We start from the raw sequence: 23,281 nt of genomic DNA, 5'->3' as shown, positions 1-23,281 counted from the left end.
TACGGGATTTCTATAAAAATTGAGATGGGGGTGGAGAATCTGTTGGAGTCGATCTGTAATTCCACAGCAATATATTTCATCAAGCAAACATGATACATCTGAAATGAACTCATCAATATGATTCAAATGAATCATCCTTCGAGGGCCCTATCATAAATTTCTAATGATTAAGCATCATTTCACAAAGGCTCGATGAAACATTGATGACTCGCCCGCGCCAAAATCAACATCCATCACAGAAATCAGTCCCGGCATTGATGCGTTCTCAATAAATGTTCCATTCATTACCTTTGATGACTCGTTTTCAGTAATTACTAAATCATCAAATGACGGAATTGAAAGGTCCACTGGATGTTCCCGAATTTCGCGATCGATTCAAAATAGAAATCCACGTGCTGTCCGCGAAAAAAAATTTCGAGTCAAATTCATTGGGAAAAGGGACTGTTTCATTTTTATTAACAATTGATTGTCTATCTATTAATAATAATAATAAATAAATCCCTCAACCCCAGGGAAAATACCGAAACAAAAATTATTCTGCCTTTATCAATTTTTTTGTCGATCGCAAAACCGCATGAATGTACAATCGAAAATAATATTTATTAAATATTAACTCCGGTATGAAATTAAAAAATTGTAACTCAATTTTGAATTTACCGCGCTGAATGTCATGCCTTGAAGATGGCGTCGCAGTCATCGAGCTGTCAGGGATTGGTCGAGATAACGACTTTTGTCAAACTAGGTCATTATCGAGTGTTAGCAAATGAGGAAAAATATTCACGTGAAATAAAAAAACAAGTGAATTTACTAATAGATTAGTGAAACCAATAAGTCAACTGTCACAATGACGAGTGTCAGTGAAACGAGTTCGTTGCCAAAGACTAAAAAACCATCAGGTAAATTTCCAAATGCTCACGTAACCTCACGTATTCACCCAAAACAATTACTTCATTATCAGAAATTAAATTTCATCCTCAGAACAATTGAACTCGAAATTTTTAAAAATCCTCCATTACTTCTTGTTTTTCTTGCTTTTCTTTTTCTTCTTCTTCTTCTTTTCAATTGACTCTTGTGTCACGATTGTAAACATTGACAGCTCACCTTGAAACCATTGATTTACATTTTTGTGGGACTAAATCCGTCGCAATTTCACGATGGAAGGAATTAAACGAGAACAGATTTCGTAGAAATCGTAAGAAAAATATCACCAGATAATGATGACTCAATTTATCTAATGTAAATAAATCTATATCATCCCAATACTCTTTTCGATCCAATTCCAGACCCTTCCCCCAGAAAATCCTTCCACTCCAATAAAATGGATACATTTATTTAGATAAAACAAACCAATTTATTCTGTTCAAGCATTTCATTTTTCATTCGTCCTATTCACTCGGAATTAATTAATCACTTAATGGCAATGAAAATTAAATATCTCTTTCGAGAAAGTACGAAAAATTCAAATGAATTGTCTCCTGTGATTGGGATTTCCCATTTTTCCGGATCGAATGTTATTAATTTATTGTTGTTATTATGATTATTAGACAGTGCCTTCAAACAACAACGTCTTCCCGCATGGCAGCCAATCCTGACAGCAGGAACAGTTCTCCCCACATTTTTTGTTATTGGAATAGCCTTCATCCCCGCAGGAATCGGTCTGTTGTACTTCTCCGAGGAAGTGAGAGAGTATTCCGTGGATTATACAAACTGCAAGTCCATCCAGGATAATCGAAAGTGCTCGGAGGTGATTCTGAATAAACCGGGAAGCATCTGCCAGTGCAACGTGGATTTTCGCCTCGTCGAGGACTTCAAAGCGGACGTCTACATGTACTACGGCCTAACGAACTTCTACCAAAACCACAGACGATACGTCAAATCGAGGGATGACAATCAGCTGTTGGGACGACTGAGTGATGAAGTGTCGAGTGACTGCGGTCCCTTCGCATACTCCGAGGGAAACGATTCAAAACCCGTTGCACCATGTGGAGCAATTGCCAATTCCCTCTTCAGCGATGAGTTGAGTCTTTACTCGAAGGAATTGAAGAAGGATATTCCCCTCATCAAGACGGGCATTGCCTGGCCCTCAGATAAGAATATTAAATTCAAAAATCCACCTGGGGACCTCAAGAAGGCCTTCGAGGGATTCGCCAAACCCAAAAATTGGACTAAACACGTGTGGGAACTCGATGAGGAAGATCCCAGCAACAATGGCTTTCAGAATGAGGATTTAATCGTCTGGATGAGAACTGCTGCTCTTCCAACCTTCAGAAAACTCTACAGGAGGATCAATCACACGGAACCTGTATTCAAAGGACTCATCAAAGGAGATTACGTCCTCAGGGTTAATTACTGTGAGTTTTTTTTTCTGTCACTTGATTTCTTTGAATTACAATTGAAATTTATTGCAGCCTATCAAGTCTCCTCGTTCGAGGGCAGCAAACGGATGATCCTGAGCACGACTTCCCTCCTAGGAGGCAAAAATCCTTTCCTGGGGATTGCCTATATCGTCGTAGGATGTGTCTGCCTCGTTCTAGGGGTTGCACTATTGATAATTCATATTAAATGTTCGAAGAGGTGAGGAAATTGGCAATTCAAATCGGCGAATGATTTAATTGTTCATCGACTTTTTGTTTCAGCACGAATGAGATGATTAATGTAAATCAACACACGCCTTATCAATAATCAGAGGAAGGAATTAATCCAGCAGGATTTTAGCACGAGTTCATATTCTCGAAAACTCAGTGAAAGTCACGAGTGTTTTTTTCATAAAAATGCACATGGGACGTTAGATTAATATAGTTCCCCGCGAAGAACCCTCGGTAATTTATTTATTATCCACAGAAATTACTCTGGTTTGATTTTCTAATGGAAAATTTCCAATGACGATTCATTTTCTCAAATTGATCAAATATTCGTTACAATTCTGTTGCAAAGTGATAAAACTAGATAATTTACAGTCTTATTAATCGATTTCGCTTTTGAGAATTTAGTCAGCTACAAAAAAGTCCTTCGGGTGCTTCACCTCAAGTTAATAGTTTTCAAGGTAAATTATTATAAATACGAAATTCGGTTTATCTGATTTTATCACTTCGCTACTCACTTTATCAGTTGCCTAATTCGTTTTGTTTTATTATCCAGTATTAGTTTATCTTCTGTTCTCACATATTTACTCTAAGACGATACAAATGCATTTGACATGCGTTATTTTAACTGTGAAAGGTACGAATTAATAAAAAATGAATGAAAAACTCCAGTGACTTCTGTTTTAGGTAGAAAAATGTTATATTCCTCTCATCAAGATAATCCGTGTATTTACACTATTACTCCTAAATGCATTAATTAAAATATTAACGATCTAATCGGCACTCCAAGGGATAGATTCCCTCAATGAACACTCACAATATCCTAAAAAATATACAAACACTTTATTTTAAATTCATCTCGTACACTAGATTTCCATTGGGGAGTGAAAAAGTGGGTGAAAATTTTGGGAATAATTGTACGAAATAATCAGGGGAGGATTCTTCCTAATATAACGAAAAAATATAATAGAAATGAATAATGATCATCAGGAATTGATTCTGATGAGTGGAACGAGAAAAATAAACGAACAGAAATGATATTTAAATATTTAGAGTCCCTCGGTACCCGAGACAATCAACTTTGAACAGTCCAGTGAGGATGGCGAAAACACATCTCCTCTCACATAACTTCCATACTGTTTTGAGTGTTTTCACTAAAGCCTAGTTTTGAGGATGATGCTTCCTGGGTGCTCTCCTCCATCGTGTGATCCTCCAGGGCGTCTTGGGTGCCGTTCGTTGTCGAGCCAACACCGTCGTCCCAGTTTATCTTGAATCTAGTGACTCTGGGTTTGTCACCGAGAATATTTCGCTGGACTTTGTCGAATTGTGGCTGGGCTGGGGGATTTTCACGTAACTCTGGGTCTGTGTACTCGTTGTTTATGAAGTAACCGACTCTCACGAACTCGTTTCCTCGGTAGGAACACGTTAGGAGAACTACTGTCACTCCTAGGGCGTCGTTCACCGGGATACGACTGACGTCTGGGGGGTCAGCCTAAAAAAAAAAAACATTTTTATTGAATTACAAAAGTGATGAATTGAAGAATTATCTGTTAATTCGGAATTCGTATTTGTTGAATTTTGAAATCTCTTAGAATTTTAATTTCCCTTTATGGTAGAATAATATTTACAAACACTCAATTAATCGATGCTGAAAAATCCATTCGAAGAAGTTCTCAATAACAACTCGAACCCCAGCGCTTTCTAATGACTTTTAATCATCGAACTTACCTGGAACACAAACATGTGTCGTCCCTCTGGAATGGGTCCCACGTAGATGGTGTCCAGGATCTGATCAAACTCTTCAGACTCTGCACTCCCCACATAAATCATCTTCCACTCAAGATCTAAATAAATTAACACATTTTACACTCATAACCAAGATCAAGATTTCGAAAAAAAACCATTAAAAAAATTAATTCAATTGATCTAAAACTAATAGACGAATACAAAGAAAACTCCAAAAAATTCCCCAAAGAAATTCCCTGCACGAAAAAAATGCTGCGAAGCAGAAAAAAACAGCAAGATAGATCCCGAATGATTGAAAAATTTAATTGCCTTAGTTTTCATGATGCGAAATTAATTAAACCGAGTCCAAAGTCCCCTAACCTCTGAGAAACCCTCCCCTAGCTCTCAGGACGCCCCTAGGAATTACCTTCTTTGAGTTCCTCGATACACTCGAAAGTCACCTCAAACTGGAAAGGATTGAGAAAAGGCGATGGATTGTCGAGGACCGCGACATTGGCCAGCTGTACCTTAGCCATTTCTCAAAAAATCCTGGCACTTCTCCAAAATAAAAAAAAAAATCTCTCAAACACCTCCAAAGCCCAGAGAACCCACTCTGGCAGTTCCTGGAGAGAAATCCTTGAAAAACAATAACTTTGAACAATGCCCCAAGTAAATCTACTTCAGATGATACAGATGAGGTAAAGCACAATGGATCCGAGATGAACGAATGACCGAAAACCAACGAAAACTGGTGGCTTTGGCGGGCTGAACACATCGGCTGGGCGGCAAATGTATTCGTGACATCCCGCTAAATTCCACGAACGAAAAATTCCACAAGAGCCCCAGACCCCTAGATCCCTTACCTTAAAATCCCCTGACATCTCTCTTCAGGATTGAACATCACTTTCCCTCAGTCGACAAGCGAAATTCCCAGGAGTTTCTCCAGCACATCCCTGGAAATTCCATTCCCATCCTCTTTGAGGGTTTCAGGAAATTCTAGGGGTCATGGGATACTTAGGAAGCCACTTGAAATCCCTGGAAATCACTGGAAATCACTGGAAATCACTGAAAACTCCCTAGCGAAGTCAGGGAAGCGTCAGGGGAGGCCGAGGAGATTCAGAAAATTCCCTGGTTTCCGGTGAAATGTCACAGATGTCTCCACGAGTAAATTTTTGAGATCCTGGCATTTTTGAAATGGCGGAGGTACTTCTTGCTGTTTATGGAAATTGGAAAAATCAAGCCGACCACGCCATGAGGTGCATTTCCCGCCAACGAGGGTAACACCTACGTGATGATTTTCGGCGGCAAACAATCGTGAACAGATCCTCGGGATGTTCTCACGTTGGTGATGAGATTCGTTGGTTATTGGGAGAAATTGTGGATTTTTCTGTGTGAGTTCAAGTGAGTTCCAGCCAACCCTCTGGCTTTTCATTCAGTCTTCAGGTGATTATCGTCAACTTGGATTTTGTTTTGTTTTTGGGGGATCCAAGGGAAAAAATGCTGAGTGTGACGACGGCGACGGTTCACAGGGCTATGTGCCCTGGAACACCTCAGAATCCTGGATCAGGTGAGTTGTTTGGGTGTTTTTTTTTAAGACAGTTGAAGGGGATTGTGGCGTGATTTCCTGGGGGGATATCTCTGGGGGTCTGTCCAGATGCTTCAGATGTTCCAGGTACTCTTGATGCTCTCGCGGATGATTTCAGATGAAATAATACCGATTTGTGCATTTATTCAAGAAATGTAAGGATCAACTCATTTCCCCAATTTTTGGGAATTTGATGCGTTCACTTAATATCGATCGATTTCGACAACTATCCATTTTACGGGGAAATGTTATACGACCTTTTTCGTGGGAAATTTAATGAGCTAAAAAAAAGTCCTCTACGGTTTTTATCTTGAATTTATAGTTTCCGAGATAAATAGATAATTAATGAGGTGTTTGGTGAAAACTTTGAATTAACTATTATATTTTGCAATATTGTTGCAGATCGAAAGGAGAGATCTTGGAGTTGCGACTACGATGGAATCTCAAAGCGCCGGAGAGCGTCATCATCAAGAAAAAATCTGTCCCTTCATCTGAGTGATCCCTTGGAACTAAACATTGAGGTCTCGAGTCACCCAATTTTCCCGAAGAGAACTCCAAAGTCCAAGATCCCCACCCCCAAGGTCCAATCCTGTTCTATCAACACTTCAAAGTCTCGAAAACATTCTGTGGCTGTATTAAAAGAGGAAATCACTCCCTCACACAGTCTCTGCTTCAATCCCCTGTACAAAGAGGCGTCACGAAAAGCAGAAGAGATCTCAAATCCCTCGAAACGCCCTGATGACGAGATTTCCCAGGCTGCCCCATTGACCGAATCCCCAGATATTCCCCCCGAGGAAGACGTTAATAAAGAACCCGAAGAGAAACAAAATGAAGAAAAAATTCCAACCGAGGAAATTACCGAAGCAACTGATGCGAATCCCTCGCCAAAGGACGAGCCCCTCCTCAGCAGCTCGCCCCACCCTGCAACAGGTGGAAAACGCAAACGAGAATCAGAATCTCGTCTGTCTCTAGCCCTGAAGCTCCTGAAATCGACTGACGACGATGCAAATTACTCTCAACGTAGACCAGACCTGGACTCAACCGTGGACGAGCCAGAGGACAAGACAGTGATACCCCAGCCGACCCCAGAGGACGTCGTGGATCCCCAGCTGCACGATGACAACTGGAACACTGAAGACAACTGGAATAAACTCCAGCAGGAGCAGCAGTGGGAATACAATCAGCAGGACAACTGGGTGATACCTTACGACGACCATCAGGAGATCTGGCAGAATTCCCAGTCGAATAATTGGACTAATTGGGATGATGGAAGTGCTCCAACTCCTGCAGACGGTGTCTTCGAGCAGGTACACCCTGAGGAGCCATACTACATGACAGGTTTTCCAAATCCACCAGCTGAAAATCGTTGCTGGCTCAATGCCACTCTCCAGACAATATTTGCCTTACCCCTGTTGGATCACCTGGGTAATCTAGACATGACCAAGTGCTCGAAACTCACTAAAACCCTGATGGCCATTCAGCTATTCTGGAAGAAGGGACCAGCTGACAAGGACATGACGTATCAAACAGTCGCGCGATTTAAATCCCAACTTGATATCCTGGACGACTCGTACTCGTCCTATCGTCAGCAGGACGTCTCTGAGTTCCTGATGAAACTCCTGAATCACGTGAAGACCGACTGCGAGAAAATTATCAAAGAGATGAAGAGCTCAGAGCAAGAAGTGGAGACTGAGAACGTACCTGAGGCCTCGAGTGTTGTCAAGCACCAGAGATCACCTCAGACGTCGACAAAACGATCTCCTCTCACCCAGATCTCCCCATTCAAGAGTAGAAACTCTAGTGAAGCAATAGAGGGCTCTTTGCCCAGCCCAAAGCCCCAGGAGTCACAGGAGCTCGAGGAGTCGATTCAGAATCCCATCGACGAGTTCTTCCTTCTTCCTATGATGGAGCACTACGTCTGCCAGAACTGCAGGAAACATCGACAGAGGAATATCGATAATATGATGCTCTATGTCGATCTGCCTGATAACGGGAGTGATCCCATCGAACTCGCTGCTGCCATCAGCAAAACCCTTGAGCCTGAGGACAGAACTCTCACCTGTGGCAAGTGCAAGTGCGAGGAGCACAAGCTCTACACGACATTCAGAAAATCACCGAATGTTCTCATTGTTCAGATAAATCGGTATGGAATGAGTGATGGATTTGTGGCGAAGATGAACTCGATCGTTCATATTCCTGAGGAATTGGAGATCAGCAGTGAGGAAAGTATCAATGAAGAGAAATCACCACAGAAATTTGTACCGATCTGCACTATTGCACATGTGGGAAGTGCTATGGATTGTGGACACTACACGAGTTATGTGAAGCATGGGGACCAGTGGTTTTATTATAATGACATGAGTGTCACTCCGATGTCCACCAGTGAAGCCCTGACTGCTGCCCAAACCACTGCCTATCTCGTATTTTTTGTCAATGTTGATATTCTCAACAAGTCATCGAACACTGGAGATGTCACGACTGATGAAGTGTCACGATAACATTTTTTGTTTTTGTTTTTTTTTTCTTCTTTTTTGATGATTGATCATCTCAATTTTGCAATTTATACTGGTCCCCTGGACTTCCTGGACTTTAGGATTCAATTGAATTGCGTCCTAAGGACGATTATCTGCACTTGAAGGTGTACGCACTTTATGTTTTGTGTCTACGCAATTATTCGGGGGGGGAGACGCCGTTTGTATTTTCAAAACGCTTTGGCATTTAATTATTTAGGGATACGTGTATATATTTTCTATTGGAAAACCGAGGATTTTTAAGGATTAGTGTTCTCAGAGAGTCATTGTATTTTTCTGTGTGTAATTAAAGAAGTTTATCGAACATATTTTCAATAAATTATGATATTTCTACATGAATTTGTGGGAGCAGTCGACGTTTTCATTATTTTATTCGTACCCTTTAGCTTTGGATAGAAATGAAATTCAAAAAAACCCTCCACCCCTGGACTTCCGTCCTCAGGGCGGAAAAACCCACGATCCCGATGTTCACCTGCGCAAAACCCTGTGCGCAACTACACCAGTGGATTTCATTGGAAACAAGGGGGCCCTCTCGAATTCTCACACACATAAAAAAAAAAATTTCCCAGTAGAAAAAAGATATTTGTAGTGGAAAAGTTGAATACGTAAGTAAACAACAACTGAACCCTCCCCTCTCGGAAGCCATTGCCCGATCCCGAAAAAAAAAAAATCCGAAAAATCTCCAAATCCGAAGTGACCCCCAAACACCTAAAATTCGTGAATTGTTGTTCCTCCGTGAAATTAAGGTTAAATCCAATGTTCAATCGTCTCTCTCTCCAACCCATCAATTGCTCTAATTCCCTCTCCATTCCCCTAGTCCTCCAATTCACCCCAAGATATTTTTCAAAAAAATTCTCCAGTGAAGTGTAAACCTGTGACATCAGTGCTAAATCCTTGAGAAGGTGAAAGAGAAAAAAAATATATCAGAAACTGTCTTTAGGCTCATCTCGAACATCTCTGATTACCCCATCGAATTACTCCCTACGCTCTTGTCCCTCTGGATTTGGATTTTCCAAGACAGATTATCGTCCCATGGTGATGATAAAAAACGTCAGAAAAATTCCAAAACAACAGGAACAACGTAAATTCTCCGTGCCCCCCACCCCCTCTCCCCCACCCATCTGTATTCACTACAAAGAGACAGAGACAGTGAGAAAACGTGAAGTTATTGAAAATAATCCGAATTTTTGGTATAGTTATTCGAATAATCGAGTTAGCGTTCTGAATTTGTTAATATTCGAGCGGTTGTTTAGTGGTTGAGTAATTGTGGTGGATTGAATCATAGAAGTCTCTCCCCTCTCTCTCCTTCATGTCTCAGGGCATTCCGACGCCATATCCACGATCACGAGTAATTGGATTATCCTGGGGCTTTCCTGGATTTTTAATTTTCATCGAGGAGTGACTGGCACTGGGTGGGGGTTGCATTAGAGGGCTTTTTTTTTTCTTCTCGTTGTTGCGTTCTTCGGAGACTGTAGCGCTCGTACTGTGACGTCTGACGAGGGACTAACCCAACAGCTGTTTCAAGCCCTTCGTTATTTCGGACTTTTGGTGATTTTTTGAAATTTTTTTTTTGGGTTTTGTCGATCTTTGGGCACGGGGGGTTGGAGGTTTCGGGGGTCAGTGTTTCGCGGACTTGGGGGACTCTTTGTCCTCGGAGGTGACAGCTCCTGTCAGAATTGTTGACCACTCGGTTGTGCGTCAGTTTCAGGGGGGGATGGCTCACATTTTTTTTTCTGACCAATTCTCTCAGATTTTTTTTTCGTGGGTTTTTTATAGGTTTTTTATGGTCATTTGGGGTGGAATATGTGGGAGGGAGAATGATCGGTGGGTTCAGTGGTTTATAGCTCGTGGGGGATGAGAATGTTTGGGGGTTTGAGGGGGGTTTGAGGGGTGAGAGGATTTCTTGGAAATGAATAAAAATTGAGATGATTTTACTCAGGTGTTTTCGAGATATTGAGGATTCATGACGCGATTTTGTACCTTTGAATTTTTTGGTTGTCCAATTTTGACAGATGATGTGATTTTTGTTTCAGACAAATACACAGCGTGACTCGTTATTTCGGTCGAGGTGGTGCAAAGGTTCCCGAGACATTAGGATTTAAACTGGTGATTGGATAAATCGAAAGAGTGAGTGACTTGACGAGTTTCGCTGGTGAATTTTTACAATTCTGTTTGACGATTGTTTTCAAGATTGTGAAACAGTGGAGACGAGGATCTGAGGGATACCGAATTTATCAGTAAATCAAGGAGTTTGTTGAGAGGGTGACGAGGAAATTGACTGGAGAGTGATAATGTCTGTATTGAATCAAAGTGGTGAGGATGCTGTGGAGTGTCCACTGTGTATGGAGCCCCTGGAAGTGGATGATCTTAATTTTTTTCCATGCACATGTGGATATCAGATATGCAGGTTTTGTTGGCACAGAATTCGGACAGATGAGAATGGCCTGTGTCCTGCCTGCAGGAAGGCCTATTCGGAAAACCCCGCCGACTTTAAGCCCCTGTCCAAGGAGGAAATATCGAGGTTTTTATCTTTATCAATTTATCCCGAAAACCATCCACTTCACAAAAAAACGACACGCGACTTTTTTGCTGAGGATTAAATTCCTGAGAAAAAATGTTTTTTCATATTTTTTCCTAAAGTCAATAGTTCCTAAGAAATTCAGGATTTAAGGAAACAGTAAAAATTGGAATTATTTGCCTTTTGCATTTCGCTGCGCAAATAAATTATAATAAATTGAGATGAATTGGAAAAATGGATTAACGAGAATTACTTCGACAGGTTGAAGGCTGAAAAAAGGCTGAAGGACCAGCAACGTAAGCAACGGGTAACGGAAAATCGAAAACATCTAGCTAATGTTCGAGTAGTTCAAAAAAATCTTGTGTTCGTTGTCGGTCTCCCCATGCGCCTTGCGGACGCCGATGTAAGTAGATTAGTTGAAAAAAATGGGGCCAATAACATTCATCTTAATTCGTGTTGAATTCAGTGGATAGATACCCCCAAGATAAACACCCCTTGAATCATAATCACTCACAACAAGTATTCCAGGTTCTCAAGAGACACGAGTATTTCGGTAAATTCGGAAAAATACATAAAGTCGTTATTAATCAGAGTACATCGTATGCGGGTTCCCAGGGGCCCAGTGCGTCGGCGTATGTGACTTATCAGGTTTGTGAATTAAACAAAAAATTAAAATATCTGCCTTCGACTCTGCCATATCATGGAAAAAATTTTTTTTTAATCACACTAACTCCAGAATTCCCAAACCAATTGATAAAATTCTCAAAGACAACCAAAAAGCCATTGACCCTTGATAACAAGTGAAACTAATTCCTCAGCGCCAGGAGGATGCCCTGCGTGCGATAGAGGCAGTGAACAACATCCCAGTGGACGGTAGAACGATAAAAACATCCCTGGGAACGACGAAGTACTGTTCCCACTTCATGCGAAATCAGGGATGTCCAAAGCCGGACTGCATGTACCTTCACGACCTGGGGGATCAGGAGGCGTCATTCACGAAGGAGGAGATGCATCAGGGAAAGCACCAGGAGTACGAGCGAAAATTAGTGCAGTCGTTACACGTTTCGGCGTCTCTATCAGTCAATCGAAAACCAACGCCATCACCACCAGTGACAGGCACGACAATTCGTGAAAACGGTGCAGTGACAACATCCCAGACAAAGGAGGCCTGGCCCTCGTTGCAACCTGGCCAAACACCAACACCGACAAATCCTAAAGACACTCCACCCCCAACGCAACCTCCACAGGCCAATGGATCAACCCCTGCCCCTGGGATACCGTCGTCCCAATCAAACAATACTTCACAGCAGAATAATAATAACAAGGGCGAGGGCATTGGTTCAAATTCACGTCGTGGCAAGAGCAACAGCGAGAGCAAAGTCCAGGCAGTGCGAAACAAGCATAAAAATAATCAGAATAAAGAGAAACATGGAACAACTCGTACAACATCGAGATCAGAGTCTAGCTCTAGTGGTCATGGTGTCACAAGTGATAAGCAAATGGAAAAGGACATCAGGTGCTTCGTGGATGATCAGAGCTGTGAGGCTAGTGCCAATGGCAGGTGCATCGATGATCAGGTGAGACAGAGACAGGACAGCGAGTCAACGAGTGTCGAGAAGAGTGTCAGGGATATTAAATTAAATGGTGTTACACGTAATGGTGAGCATTCGGAGAGTGAGAGTGAGCCACAGAGGGAGGGAAGTACACCAGCTAGTACAGCATCAAGTAGTTCTGATCATACCTCTGAGTGTGGCAGCAATGGACCTGAGAGACTCGTTGTTCAGGATGATAACTGCGATACCACTGTTTTAGGTGAGTCTCAATCACTCATGTTTTCTTATTATTTAATTTATTATAAAATTGTATATTTGGAAAAGTAAAACATGTTTATTACCCAAGAGATTATTTAATGTCGAAATAAAAGGAAATCTTAATAAGTGAGAAGTAGAAAGATATATTTTATTTCGACATTAAACACAATAAGTGAGAAACTATATAATTCGAGTCTTGTAGTGTAGAGATGTTTTCAATTCCTGTTTCAGGCACATCACCGATAACGAATACAAGCGCCAGTCTAGCGTCAGTCAGCCAAGCACCGCCTGGTTTGCATCAAATAAATACAAATTCTAATGGACTGCAAACGCAAGTCCACCATCGATCGTTATTTCAAACGGATAATAACAGTTTCTTTAGTTCCAATACGTTTCAAAAAATATCCACTGTCGTGTCAGTGCCCCAGAATTCACAGTCAGCAAACTCCAGTATCGACTGGACAGCCCCAGCACTCTCCTCGATTCCCGATTCTCTGCCCTCGGTCCACTCAACTGAGGATTGGCAGGCAGCATTCGGTTTTGAGCCTGAGAAGCGTACCACAAATCACCAGCTACCCCCAACAAGCCCCACAGCATCACCCAGCGTGCCTTTCAACGCTGACGCCTTCCTAGACGACGAAGACTATCCCGAGCAGTCCTATCAGAAGCTCCGGGACTTTGAGCCCTCACCAATGATAACGACAGCAACACCAGCCTCAAAATTCATGGCCGACTTTCACCAGAATTCTCTGCAGCAGAGGCTCTCACTGCAGGCGCAGCAGAATCAGGAGAATTGCGAGTACATTAAGCAGAATGGTCACAGCATGGAGAAACCAGAGGATCCAAAGGCGGACGATGATCTGGGCTTCGATCCCTTCCACGAGACCCAGAAGGCACTTGCTGAGCTCATGGAGAATGAGATGCAGCTGCAGCAACAGAGACTCATCCAGCAGCAGCAGCAGCAGCAGCAACAGCAGCAACAGCAGAATCATCACAATCATCGTCACAGCCACTACTTTCATCAAACCCAGCTGCACAGGGGCGACGAGACGACAAGAAATCACCAGAATCTTCAGAATCTGCCTCAGCACTTTCCCCAAGTGGCACATCTGCATCTTCATCAGGCACAACAACTCCAGAATATTCAGGTGCTGCAGCAGTCACACAGTTTAATCTCACGTCTTCCACAGGGAATGATTGCCACTGGGAATCAGAGCCCTGCCCAGCCCTCGATGCCTGTTGCCAGTATTGGGCAGAGGTCCAGGCTACCACCACCTGGATTTCCAGGCTCTACGCCCAATCATATGAATTCATTTGGCCTAGGGATACCCAGGGCTGCACCCAATAACTCAGCACCTCAACAGAATTCATATTTACCCAATGGGAATATCATTGCACCACAGGGAATTAACAAGTGCACGAGTGAGGGAGTCTATGGGATCAAGGACTGGTGTGAGATTAATGGACAGCAGGGACCAGGACAGGTGTTCAGTCATCAGATTGGACAGAAGGGCTGGAATAATTTTGGACCTGTTGCTGATTGGACTAGTATTGATCCAGCTATTGTTAGCTCATCGAGACCTGTACCTTTTCAGGGCAACAGCACGTGGCAGTTCTCAAGGATTCATCAAGGGACTCACAATGTTCCACACAGTGCGCAACAGGTGGGTTATCGGAATAATTCGTTGATGGATTTTTTAATGGCATTTTGTGATTGAATCTTCAGGAACAGAGCGCACCGGCTCAGCACTGGGCAATGCAGCCACCTCCTGGATTCGGTGGTCCATCATTGAGTCAGTTGAATGGTCAGCAGTCCAGCACAGCTGCACAACCGCACACTAAACTTATTTCCGCAGGGCCGGAAATCGAGAGTGAGTTTACAGATTTTTTTTTATAATCCCAGGAAATGGATTTTAAAAATTATCCATCGACTCAACTCACTGATTTTTCGTTTTCCAGACTTATAAATTAAATCACGATAGAAAAATGGAATCATGAGATGACCAGATGGCTAGGGATCACGGTACCGAGACGAGTGGATTGAATAACCAGTTGGAAGAAATAACGAAGAAACCATTGAATGACGGGTTCGATGGTATTCTCGACTATTGGCAGCAGGATTTTCCCCCAGAGTCTCCTTCACTCATCCTGCGCCCCCCCCTGATCTAAATTTGTAATAAAATATTTCTTCCACACCGGTGACACAACAAAAAAAAGAAACAATTCTGATAAGAGGAAAAATATTAAATGATTTAATGAAAAATGAGAGAATTTTGGGACCGCTAAACGACTATTAGCGGTATGCGAATAGAATGGGAAAATGAAGAAATACAAAATATGATTATAATTATAATGATAATAATATTAACGATAATAACAATAATAACAATGATAATAATAATAATATTAATTAATAACGGAGCGCGCAATGGCATCGAAGCAATTATTTGGTGATACAACTAATTCATATTCAGTGAATCATTAAATGAGAGGAAATCAGTCATCTAAATGCTTGTTATCCAATTCCATTGGTTCTGGTGTTCAGTAAATTTTGAGAACGGAAATATTCAGGATCGGAATTAAACCACTGCATTTTGCCAATTGACCTGTCAATTTTCCAAATGTGATGATTATGAAAATTTGTCTCATCAGATCTCCATGATTTTGGAAATTATGAGAATCCACAGTAATGTGGATTGAGGGAGGGAATGAATCGATTCAATCCGAGAAAGGCGGCATTTTTTTAAAGATTATTGTCTCGTGACAAAAATAGGAAAGGTAAGTTAATGTGTTATCCCCCCTCGAGATCGAAAATTCCAGAGGAGTCGTCGCAGTCTTCTTCGTCGTCCTCGTCGTCGGGTAGTTCCGAGTCTCCCCAGACGAGTCCAGCTCGGGTGAGACCCCAGAAGGATTTTGGAGTCAAGTCCGATCGCGTTGCTGTGAATTTCCAGCCCTTGTGGTACCCACAGTGCGCACAATTGGCGATTGTCCATGCGTATCTGTAATTTTCACAGAATGAATATCGCAGGGAAAAATCTTGATGGTCTTCCAAATTATTCATGCGAATTGGAGATAAACTGACCCAGGGAACCAACTGCACTCAGTAGACGGTGGATCAGGCCTGAGTACGAGTTCCCGAGCTCGATGGAGTGTCACAGTTTCATGAATAGCCCCAGCAGGATTGCAATACGCACTCTGGATGCCCTCAGTATTCATGGGGAAGACGTCCGCCTGTTTTGCAATAACCGTCCGACAATCCGAACAGACGAACAACTTCTCCTGGAGTTTTGCGAGTAATTTAGCCTCGACCTGAAGCCTCTGAATGGCGCAATCCATCTCCAGGAGTGAAATTTTCACTTTGTCCTTCATTATGAGATTCTGTGCGACCCAGAAGGATAACTCCGTGGGGTCAGAGGGTATGTTGATGCCCCTGGAACGCACGAAACGCAGGTAGTGATGGATTTTCATCGCCAGACGACGGGGATTGTACTGGTGATAGACCCATGCTGGCCACGGTGTCAGTACTGACTCCAGTTTAGCCACTTTGTCCTGATCTTTTGCGTCCTTTTCATTCTTGGGAATTACCCGGAGACGATCCAGACACGCCAGACGGTCTTCGTGGAAGGGCGGACTCAGTTCCGTCTCAGGTAGAATTTTTACGTCTGCGGAAATCCGTCCTGATGACTGCAATTTCAATGTTTCGATTTTAATGAGGGGTTATTACCAAGAGATCAGGAACGATAAACACTTTACCCTTCGCTAAATCGCCATCTTTCTGAGAGTTTTAATATTTATCATCACATTAACAATATTGACTATTTAAATATTAGAAATAATTAGTTGAGATTTTAACGTTCAAATTCTAATTATGAGATGCAATTAATTTTATTCATTTAAATTAATTAAATTAATGTGAGGGTTAATTGGTGCTCACACTTCGTATTCGGAGAATCCTGAACCTCTGCCTGCCTTTGGCTTTGACCCGGACCCCATCGGATCCCGTGTTCTCGGAATATTCGTAAATTTCGGCAGTTGTACCGATGGGAAATCCTCGATCATACCTCAAGCAGGCGACACCAAATGTCCTGTCTTTTTTTATGCATTTCCTCAACATCTCAATCGTTCTGATATCATATTCCATTATCGGTAGTGTCTGTCCTGGGAAGAGAACTACCGATTTTTCCGCGAGAAGCGGCAGATCCACGTAAATTCCGTTGTCCAGGAGAGTTCTGCCTCGTAAAACTTCGAGATCGTTACCTAGATACTGTTTTTATCGAGATTATTAACATCGTCTGGATCTTTCGATGGATTTATCGACTTACTGAGTGCGAAGTGGCGAGAGTCATGTCGAATGTATTTTCAGGGGCTCCAGGGGAGTCTGTAAATACAAAAATTGAACTCTGAACCTTCTTTCTTATTTAAATAAAGAAAAGAACATTGTTGTTCACAAACATTATTTATTTGTCATTATTCTTAATGTTCATGATTGAAATTAACCCCTAAACGAAAAGAGAAGAATAAATTCCTACCTTCGATCTCCTCGACTCCATCATCCCCATCCCCGGGTGCAACCTCGGCATCCATCGTTGCGCGAAAATCAGCAACCAACGATGAAAGCCCCCTTAACCACTGAACAATCACTTTCTCCACAATAATCCCCAAAAACTCCAAAACCTCCCCAGTCCCCAGTCCTCCTGAAAAATAAGTCCCCAACACCTTCAAATCCGTCGAAATCCCTCGAAATCCCAATCTGTTTCGCGCATCCAGAGGTGGGGGTACGAAACAATCTCCAACAATCTGAAAACTCTACTCGATATTTCGACATTGCGATTAATCGATACGACATTATCTCGATACTGTGATATGTCGATATGTCGACCGTTCGACTCGTCCCTAAAACCGAAAAATTGAATTCTCAATGTTCGATCGACAAAGAATTCCGTAAAAACCGATTCGACTAATGAACGACGGGTATTAACGATGAAAACCAATAGAATTCCGGGAACCAAGAGAATTTGTATTTCCGTCGTATCTCCCGCGGATTGGCGGAGGTAAACGGACACGAGCGGAGACCGGCGGAGACTGACGATAACAACCGACAGGCGGGTAGTGGGGATACGTAGAGAGCCGAAATGCGGCGTAAAGTGTCGAACATACGTAAATGAGAGACAGAGGGGACGAAGGACTGTATGTTTCGGATGTAGGAGGCACTTGGGAGGCAGGGAGGGCACGCGAGCGAAGGGGCCAATGCCAGTACCTTCTTCGTCGCCATTGCCAGTGCGTTCTCGCCCTCGCATTCGTGCGCTACAACTCGTGTGCGACGGTTCTTAAATGCTGAGAACGATAACTCGCAATTATTCCAAAAAAACCGTCTAAACAAGAGGCAAAAATCATAAATATCACCACGAAAAATAAGAAAAATCACCCCCAAAACAGCTCACCCACCATAAAGCTCAGCCCCTGTAAACAAGACAAACTCCCCATCACACCGAGTAAATCATTTGTCAGATAATCATTTTGAAAATAATAAGTACCAGGAGCACAGTTGTGGGCCCAACCCCCCCAAATAAATAAAAGTGAGCTCTCTACCGATGCAGCAGCATTGCACCGAGCTCACCCAAAAATTGTTGAACTCGATTGATAAGGAGTACAATGTAAGTAATTTATCAATCAAAACCGGGTTGGGGGGGCTTTTTTTTAAACGACGAATGGGGGTTTGTATATATTTTTTTTCTCGATTATTGGGATGTAATGAATAATCGGTGATACATAACCCCCCCGACTTACGTTCGAAAAGTGTGTGTTTTCACCGACTAAAGCCCGACAATTCCGCCGTCCGTACAGGCAAACGGCTATCGTGCCACTCTCGTTTACTCGTCTCCGTAGCCTCAACTCCATACTATCGTGACATTTGAATTTGTGTTGGTGTTAACGTGCGACCAGTTGGTCACACACACACGTGATTAACGTGGGGAAATTCATTCATGTGCATGATGTTGCGTGGGTGTGTGTTGGGGAACGGGAAGAATGGCGACCACGACGTCGAGATCGAGATGATGATGAAATTTGTATTTTCAGGATTAACTGGATATTTTTAAGTTGATGTTATTTTATTATTCGTTGAGGGGGAATTTTTTTGGGGGGTATCCAGGGTATTTGGGGTGATTTTTGGGGAGCACTCGGTTTGGGACGTGTCACCTCGTGTATGCGGTTTTCTCGATAATTTCATTATGAATTTCAGGGATTTTGGGAATTTAGCTGATACTTGGGCCCTGGATGAGGGTTCAGACACGATGAAATAGTTTTTTAGAGTATTTGTTTATGGGAAAAGACTGATTTCAGTGGATTTCAAAGTTGAATGACTCTTGGGAGTTTTTGGTGGGGTAATTGTTTTTTGGGATGATTTCTCAGGTTTGGGTTGTTTTCTGTTGAACAGGAGAAATTGAAGTTATTGGTTTGCCTTTGAATAATTTGATGGGGAATTGGGTTTGGGGGAGGGAAGGGAGAGGAAAATGGAGACATATTTTTTTTTATGCAAAGTTGTTCCTCTTTGCAATGGACTCAGAATACCCTCGACTGGGGAATGAATTCTTTAGTTATAAATGTTTTGACACGATTGAACTGTCTGTTTTAGTCTGTCGTATGTTGATTGGTGTAGGGGAATTTTTGTTGATTTTGTTGTCGTTTTTTTGGATAAAGTTTTTTATCAGGAGGATATTCATCATTTTTTGGAGTTTTGGGAGGGATTCTGTTGGAGTCTTTGCTCCAGAGGAAGTCGTCTCCTAGAACTCTCCAACTCTGAGATTTAGAGAAATGAAATAATTCTAATAGCTCATTAAGAAAATGGACTAGATGATGAGGTGTACGTGATATTTCAGGTCGTCGATATGGGCGCAGTCGTGGATGTCATCACAGCCCTGGAAAAGACGACAATCACCAAAGAAGTGCTCGAGGTAATCCCCACAAATGACCAGAAACTCATTAAAACGATTCAAGTCATGTGCCTCTTCCTTGAGTTTCCAAAAACCGCTATATCTCCGAAACTAACGAAGCTAGAGCAATTTTGATTATAATCTTTTTTGTAGACCGAATAAAAATCTACGAAAAAGGTTCTCACAAAAATTTCGCAACCTGCGTTAGATTTCGAGTTATTGACGGAATTGGAATTGACTTGAGATGTTTACCTTTTTAGTCATTCATTGACGATTTAGTTATGAATGATTATGACTGATGTAGAGTACACGACTGGGAAAACACATTAATGAACTACGGAGGCAAACGACAAATGACGCACTGGCTAAACGTGCTAAGGATTTGGTGCGGAGATGGCGAGAAATGGTCCTACCGCCCACCAATTCGTCGTCACAAGTACCAGCACCAGTAGCTGGGGTCCAGGGAATAAATGGAACGAAACCACAGAGCCCAGGGGTGCGGATTTTGCCCAAGTCTCGTAGTCCACCTGGGAGTAGAATTTTTAAACCACAGAGTCCACTTCTACGAGATGGAACAGCGTTGAAAGTATGAGAAATCATCAATCAATTAATTAAACTTATCCCTTAAAAATTGAAAACCAATTAAATTCCATTTTTAGTTGAGTAGTAAAAATATCTAATCTATCCTGTCAATGCCTATTAGAGTTTCATCAGGATTGCACTTAATTCCCTCAAACGACGAAATCAAGGCCCACGAGGTTTTCGGGAAAATGACGCAATGAATTAGTGAAAGTATCGACAAAAACTCAAGTCTCTGGTTCTTAACATAAAAAAAAACAGCCCTCGAAGTCGATACTTTCCTCTTCCCCATTCACTCGAAATTTCTCAACTAAATTCGATAAAATGTCAATCTATCGCCATGAGAAATAGTTTTATGACTGAAGACTCTAATCACAATTTATAAACGACAAAACTATTTAAAAAATGAAAATCTCCAGGTGCTGAGTCCAGCGCTGTCCCTGACGAGCGAGCAGTCGCGCTCACCAAATCCAACACCCCCTAAGCACCATAATCACCGGCTGAATCAAACGATATCCCCAAAATTATCAGCAACATCACAGAATCCATCGCTGGACGCAGTGCCACGCACCCACAGCTCAAACAAACGTCTACGAAAAGACGATACAGACGTCCTGAGCCCGACGAAGGACGAGCATACAATTAAGAAAGCCCGGATAAACGGTGAGAGCATAAATACTAATATAACAGATAACTCGCAAGTGCCTAGCCCATCGCCAATAGATCCAGGTGTTGATTCACTGATACCGGACGACAGTAGCCTGGACACTGGCGTTGGGCCGAAAAAACGTGGACGAAAGAAGGGAAGTAAATCAATGAAGAGCCAACAGCAGCAGCAGGATCGAGTCAAGGAGAAATTGGCTAGTATATCACGTAATCCAAAGTTGAAAACAACCCAGGAGTTGTTGGCGGATTTGCAGGCCAGAGGGTCAACAGGCGCTGGCACCTGTACCAGAGCTACTGAGCCACCAACAACTGAGGAGATACTCAGGGGCTCTGAGGACGTCACTTATACCAGGAATAATCGAAATAAATTGACTAATTTGGGGAAGAAGAATGGAGACGATGTGGATGGCGTTGAGGATAATCATTTGGATGGTGGACAACGTGATCTTACTGTTGAGGAAATTCTAGCTAAGCTACCACCTATTAATCATGACACCATAAGGTGGAGTGATGATGAGGAGCCTGATAGTCCAGCCAAAAGGGATGTCAATCAGGATGACGTTGACAGGCTGCATCAGCAGTGCGTCGAGGGACTCAATGGCAATTATCAGATCAGAGTTAATTCCCAGGGGAGGGACGACGCATGTGATATTAAGAGGATATCGAATTTTCGCAGAAGGAGTAATGATCCTGATAGAGAGTTTAAGGAGTGGCATGAGATGTTAGCTAGGCCAAGCTATGACGGCCAAATCCTCCACATATTGCCTTACGTTATCATTGATTAATTAAGGGCTTTACAGCTGGTGGAAAATTCAATTGGTCAATTATCCAGGGGATATGTCTGTGGTCTACCGATTCTCCGGAAAATATCTGTCTCCCATTTTTTTCTTTCGGATCAGTTTTTTGAGAATATCTTGGAGACCAAGGAAGATACAGAAATTTTCGTCGATCCCTTTTTCATAGCTCTCCTTTTTTTAAAGGGAAAATGTATTCGCGAAAATTTCGATATCTTCATTCAGTTAATGAGTATCAGCTAAAAACTGGCCTCGAAAAATGCAATGAATTACTGAATTATTGAGAATAGGTTGAAGAAGTCTTTTTAATTGCCCCGGGCACGGATATTAAAAACCAGAGACGTATCCACGTGGAATGACAGGTGTATCAAAGCTGCAGCCACTTGTTTCTTTTTTTTTCTTATTTTTTTTTCTTTTCTGGAATTATCAGAACTCGAGCAGTCGTTGGGGCTCTTATTTTGTCATTCTCCCATGTCTTCCGTTGGTCGTTTTTTGAATTATTTATGCGATCGCTCGAGTTCTGATTATCAGGCAATGGGAAGTGAGAGAATGTCGTCGATTTGCACTGGAAAATGAGTTGTTGAATAAAAAAATTAAATGGAACTCCAGGACCAGGGCAATTGCCTTGTTAGCACTTGGTTTAGCGTAAAAATGATTAATTTGAGGTTTTCTTTTTCAATTATTATTACTTAATCAATTCAGTGATTGAAAAGAGAATTATTGTTCATTGAGTTTTTTTTTTCCTGGAATAGTCGTAACTGTAAATAGATGATGTATAATAAGGAATGGAGAGACATTGAATTCGTTACCGAGGGGATTTGGGCGATCAATTTTTCGATCCCATCAGGAATAATGATGAAGGTTGCAATTGTAAATTGTCCAACAAATGTGAAGTGTGACTGAGAATAGAAGCTGTGGTGAACAGAAGTATTTTTTTTTTCAGTTATTTTTCTCCTTTCGGCTCGGACAATATGTAAAAAAATTCACGAGAATTTATAAAATTTCGGTAGCAAAAAACTAAAAAGTAACGACTCATACTTGTCAAGTTTTCGAGGGATATCTCTGGATCTGGAGGAGATAGCGATAACTTCGTTAGAACTGATTTTGTGGACTTTAATGCGGACTACAAGAAATGTTATTATACAAATTTTGATATCTCCGTCGGATGCAGAGATATTCGGCGAAAACTTGCTTATAAGATTAGGGAGTTGTTATTGTAGGTTTTTGGTACCGATTTAATGAGACAATTGTAATTATGGGGAAACAGGATGAATAAAAATTTTGGGGAACGTGCGTACGGTTTTTATATTCTTACTGAAGCGGATCGTACCAATCGGTGAATTTTGTGGTTGAATGCAAAATTCTGGTACATTTGAAATTAATTGAGGTGCCTTTTCATTGTTTCTATGTTCATCGAGCGTTTTGTTTTCTCTCATCATCACTCTGTCATCTGTGATTCAGTGGAATATATCTCGATGATGAACAATCCAAAAGTTCATTAACTTCTGCAAAATCATTCGAGAAAAGAGCGAAAAATGAAAAAAAAAAACAGTTAAGA

General features: G+C 41.9%; 6 protein-coding genes across 10 annotated transcripts; 4 read left to right on the top strand and 2 right to left on the bottom strand.

Annotated features, from left to right (window-relative positions):
- Nucleotides 1-715: 715 nt before the first annotated feature.
- CDC50 (cell cycle control protein 50A) lies at nt 716-3,218 on the top strand. Its single transcript, XM_011312998.1, has 4 exons — nt 716-896; nt 1,545-2,351; nt 2,409-2,574; nt 2,637-3,218. The coding sequence occupies exons 1-4, from the start codon at nt 845-847 to the stop codon at nt 2,680-2,682; spliced, it is 1,071 nt and encodes a 356-aa protein (XP_011311300.1). The 5' UTR covers nt 716-844; the 3' UTR covers nt 2,683-3,218.
- A 185-nt stretch (nt 3,219-3,403) lies between these two features.
- On the bottom strand, nt 3,404-5,132 carry asf1 (histone chaperone asf1). The gene is made up of 3 exons (XM_011313010.1): nt 4,735-5,132; nt 4,311-4,426; nt 3,404-4,074 (listed from the first exon to the last, which is right to left on the bottom strand). Exons 1-3 carry the CDS (start codon nt 4,841-4,843, stop codon nt 3,703-3,705), a joined length of 597 nt encoding a protein of 198 aa, XP_011311312.1. The 5' UTR covers nt 4,844-5,132; the 3' UTR covers nt 3,404-3,702.
- A 412-nt stretch (nt 5,133-5,544) lies between these two features.
- On the top strand, nt 5,545-8,722 carry LOC105271420 (uncharacterized). The gene is made up of 2 exons (XM_011312968.1): nt 5,545-5,874; nt 6,295-8,722. The coding sequence occupies exons 1-2, from the start codon at nt 5,805-5,807 to the stop codon at nt 8,388-8,390; spliced, it is 2,166 nt and encodes a 721-aa protein (XP_011311270.1). The 5' UTR covers nt 5,545-5,804; the 3' UTR covers nt 8,391-8,722.
- Nucleotides 8,723-8,940: 218 nt separating this feature from the next.
- Cnot4 (CCR4-NOT transcription complex subunit 4) lies at nt 8,941-15,099 on the top strand. 4 transcript variants are annotated; one of them, XM_011312931.1, is made up of 9 exons: nt 8,941-9,028; nt 10,457-10,550; nt 10,614-10,944; nt 11,203-11,344; nt 11,470-11,589; nt 11,760-12,753; nt 12,984-14,416; nt 14,479-14,623; nt 14,712-15,099. In XM_011312931.1, exons 3-9 carry the CDS (start codon nt 10,715-10,717, stop codon nt 14,717-14,719), a joined length of 3,072 nt encoding a protein of 1,023 aa, XP_011311233.1. In that variant the 5' UTR covers nt 8,941-9,028; nt 10,457-10,550; nt 10,614-10,714; the 3' UTR covers nt 14,720-15,099. The 4 variants fall into 4 exon arrangements, with proteins under 4 accessions (XP_011311233.1, XP_011311250.1, XP_011311258.1 ...); XM_011312948.1 differs by lacking the exon at nt 8,941-9,028 and adding an exon at nt 9,063-9,325; XM_011312956.1 differs by lacking the exon at nt 8,941-9,028 and adding an exon at nt 9,429-9,613.
- Nucleotides 15,100-15,318: 219 nt separating this feature from the next.
- Nucleotides 15,319-18,689, bottom strand: ohgt (ohgata). Of its 2 annotated transcripts, none has more exons than XM_011312900.1 (6): nt 18,540-18,689; nt 17,282-17,558; nt 17,075-17,130; nt 16,687-17,016; nt 15,835-16,436; nt 15,319-15,751 (listed from the first exon to the last, which is right to left on the bottom strand). In XM_011312900.1, the coding sequence occupies exons 1-6, from the start codon at nt 18,648-18,650 to the stop codon at nt 15,544-15,546; spliced, it is 1,584 nt and encodes a 527-aa protein (XP_011311202.1). In that variant the 5' UTR covers nt 18,651-18,689; the 3' UTR covers nt 15,319-15,543. The 2 variants fall into 2 exon arrangements, with proteins under 2 accessions (XP_011311202.1, XP_011311211.1); XM_011312909.1 differs by having other exon boundaries at nt 17,282-17,446; nt 18,540-18,621.
- LOC105271387 (mediator complex subunit 26) lies at nt 17,573-22,650 on the top strand. The gene is made up of 4 exons (XM_011312920.1): nt 17,573-18,406; nt 19,631-19,705; nt 19,989-20,270; nt 20,683-22,650. The coding sequence occupies exons 1-4, from the start codon at nt 18,344-18,346 to the stop codon at nt 21,712-21,714; spliced, it is 1,452 nt and encodes a 483-aa protein (XP_011311222.1). The 5' UTR covers nt 17,573-18,343; the 3' UTR covers nt 21,715-22,650.
- The last annotated feature ends 631 nt before the right edge of the window (nt 22,651-23,281 follow it).

The sequence above is a fragment of the Fopius arisanus genome, unplaced genomic scaffold (assembly GCF_000806365.1).
Source record: "Fopius arisanus strain USDA-PBARC FA_bdor unplaced genomic scaffold, ASM80636v1 scaffold00004, whole genome shotgun sequence".
Lineage (NCBI taxonomy): Eukaryota > Metazoa > Arthropoda > Insecta > Hymenoptera > Braconidae > Fopius > Fopius arisanus.
The sequence above is the reverse complement of the archived record's forward strand: the minus strand, read 5'-3'. Positions and strand labels throughout refer to the sequence as shown.

Excerpts from the sequence above, each read along its gene's own strand:
- Cnot4 (XM_011312931.1), top strand. The coding sequence starts at position 10,715 with ATGTCTGTATTGAATCAAAGTGGTGAGGATGCTGTGGAGTGTCCACTG. Across the intron at positions 10,945-11,202 it reads TCCAAGGAGGAAATATCGAG|GTTGAAGGCTGAAAAAAGGC; the intron begins GTTTTTATCTTT and ends TTACTTCGACAG. Across the intron at positions 11,345-11,469 it reads TGCGCCTTGCGGACGCCGAT|GTTCTCAAGAGACACGAGTA; the intron begins GTAAGTAGATTA and ends CAAGTATTCCAG.
- CDC50 (XM_011312998.1), top strand. The coding sequence starts at position 845 with ATGACGAGTGTCAGTGAAACGAGTTCGTTGCCAAAGACTAAAAAACCA. Across the intron at positions 897-1,544 it reads AAAGACTAAAAAACCATCAG|ACAGTGCCTTCAAACAACAA; the intron begins GTAAATTTCCAA and ends TATGATTATTAG. Across the intron at positions 2,575-2,636 it reads CATATTAAATGTTCGAAGAG|CACGAATGAGATGATTAATG; the intron begins GTGAGGAAATTG and ends TTTTTGTTTCAG.
- LOC105271387 (XM_011312920.1), top strand. The coding sequence starts at position 18,344 with ATGCAGCAGCATTGCACCGAGCTCACCCAAAAATTGTTGAACTCGATT. Across the intron at positions 18,407-19,630 it reads CGATTGATAAGGAGTACAAT|GTCGTCGATATGGGCGCAGT; the intron begins GTAAGTAATTTA and ends GTGATATTTCAG. Across the intron at positions 19,706-19,988 it reads TCACCAAAGAAGTGCTCGAG|AGTACACGACTGGGAAAACA; the intron begins GTAATCCCCACA and ends TGACTGATGTAG.
- ohgt (XM_011312900.1), bottom strand. The coding sequence starts at position 18,650 with ATGGAGTTGAGGCTACGGAGACGAGTAAACGAGAGTGGCACGATAGCC. Across the intron at positions 17,559-18,539 it reads AAAACACACACTTTTCGAAC|AGTTTTCAGATTGTTGGAGA; the intron begins GTAAGTCGGGGG and ends AATATCGAGTAG. Across the intron at positions 15,752-15,834 it reads GAGTGCAGTTGGTTCCCTGG|ATACGCATGGACAATCGCCA; the intron begins GTCAGTTTATCT and ends TGAAAATTACAG.
- asf1 (XM_011313010.1), bottom strand. The coding sequence starts at position 4,843 with ATGGCTAAGGTACAGCTGGCCAATGTCGCGGTCCTCGACAATCCATCG. Across the intron at positions 4,427-4,734 it reads TATCGAGGAACTCAAAGAAG|ATCTTGAGTGGAAGATGATT; the intron begins GTAATTCCTAGG and ends TAATTTATTTAG. Across the intron at positions 4,075-4,310 it reads GACACATGTTTGTGTTCCAG|GCTGACCCCCCAGACGTCAG; the intron begins GTAAGTTCGATG and ends TTTTTTTTTTAG.
- LOC105271420 (XM_011312968.1), top strand. The coding sequence starts at position 5,805 with ATGCTGAGTGTGACGACGGCGACGGTTCACAGGGCTATGTGCCCTGGA. Across the intron at positions 5,875-6,294 it reads ACCTCAGAATCCTGGATCAG|ATCGAAAGGAGAGATCTTGG; the intron begins GTGAGTTGTTTG and ends ATATTGTTGCAG.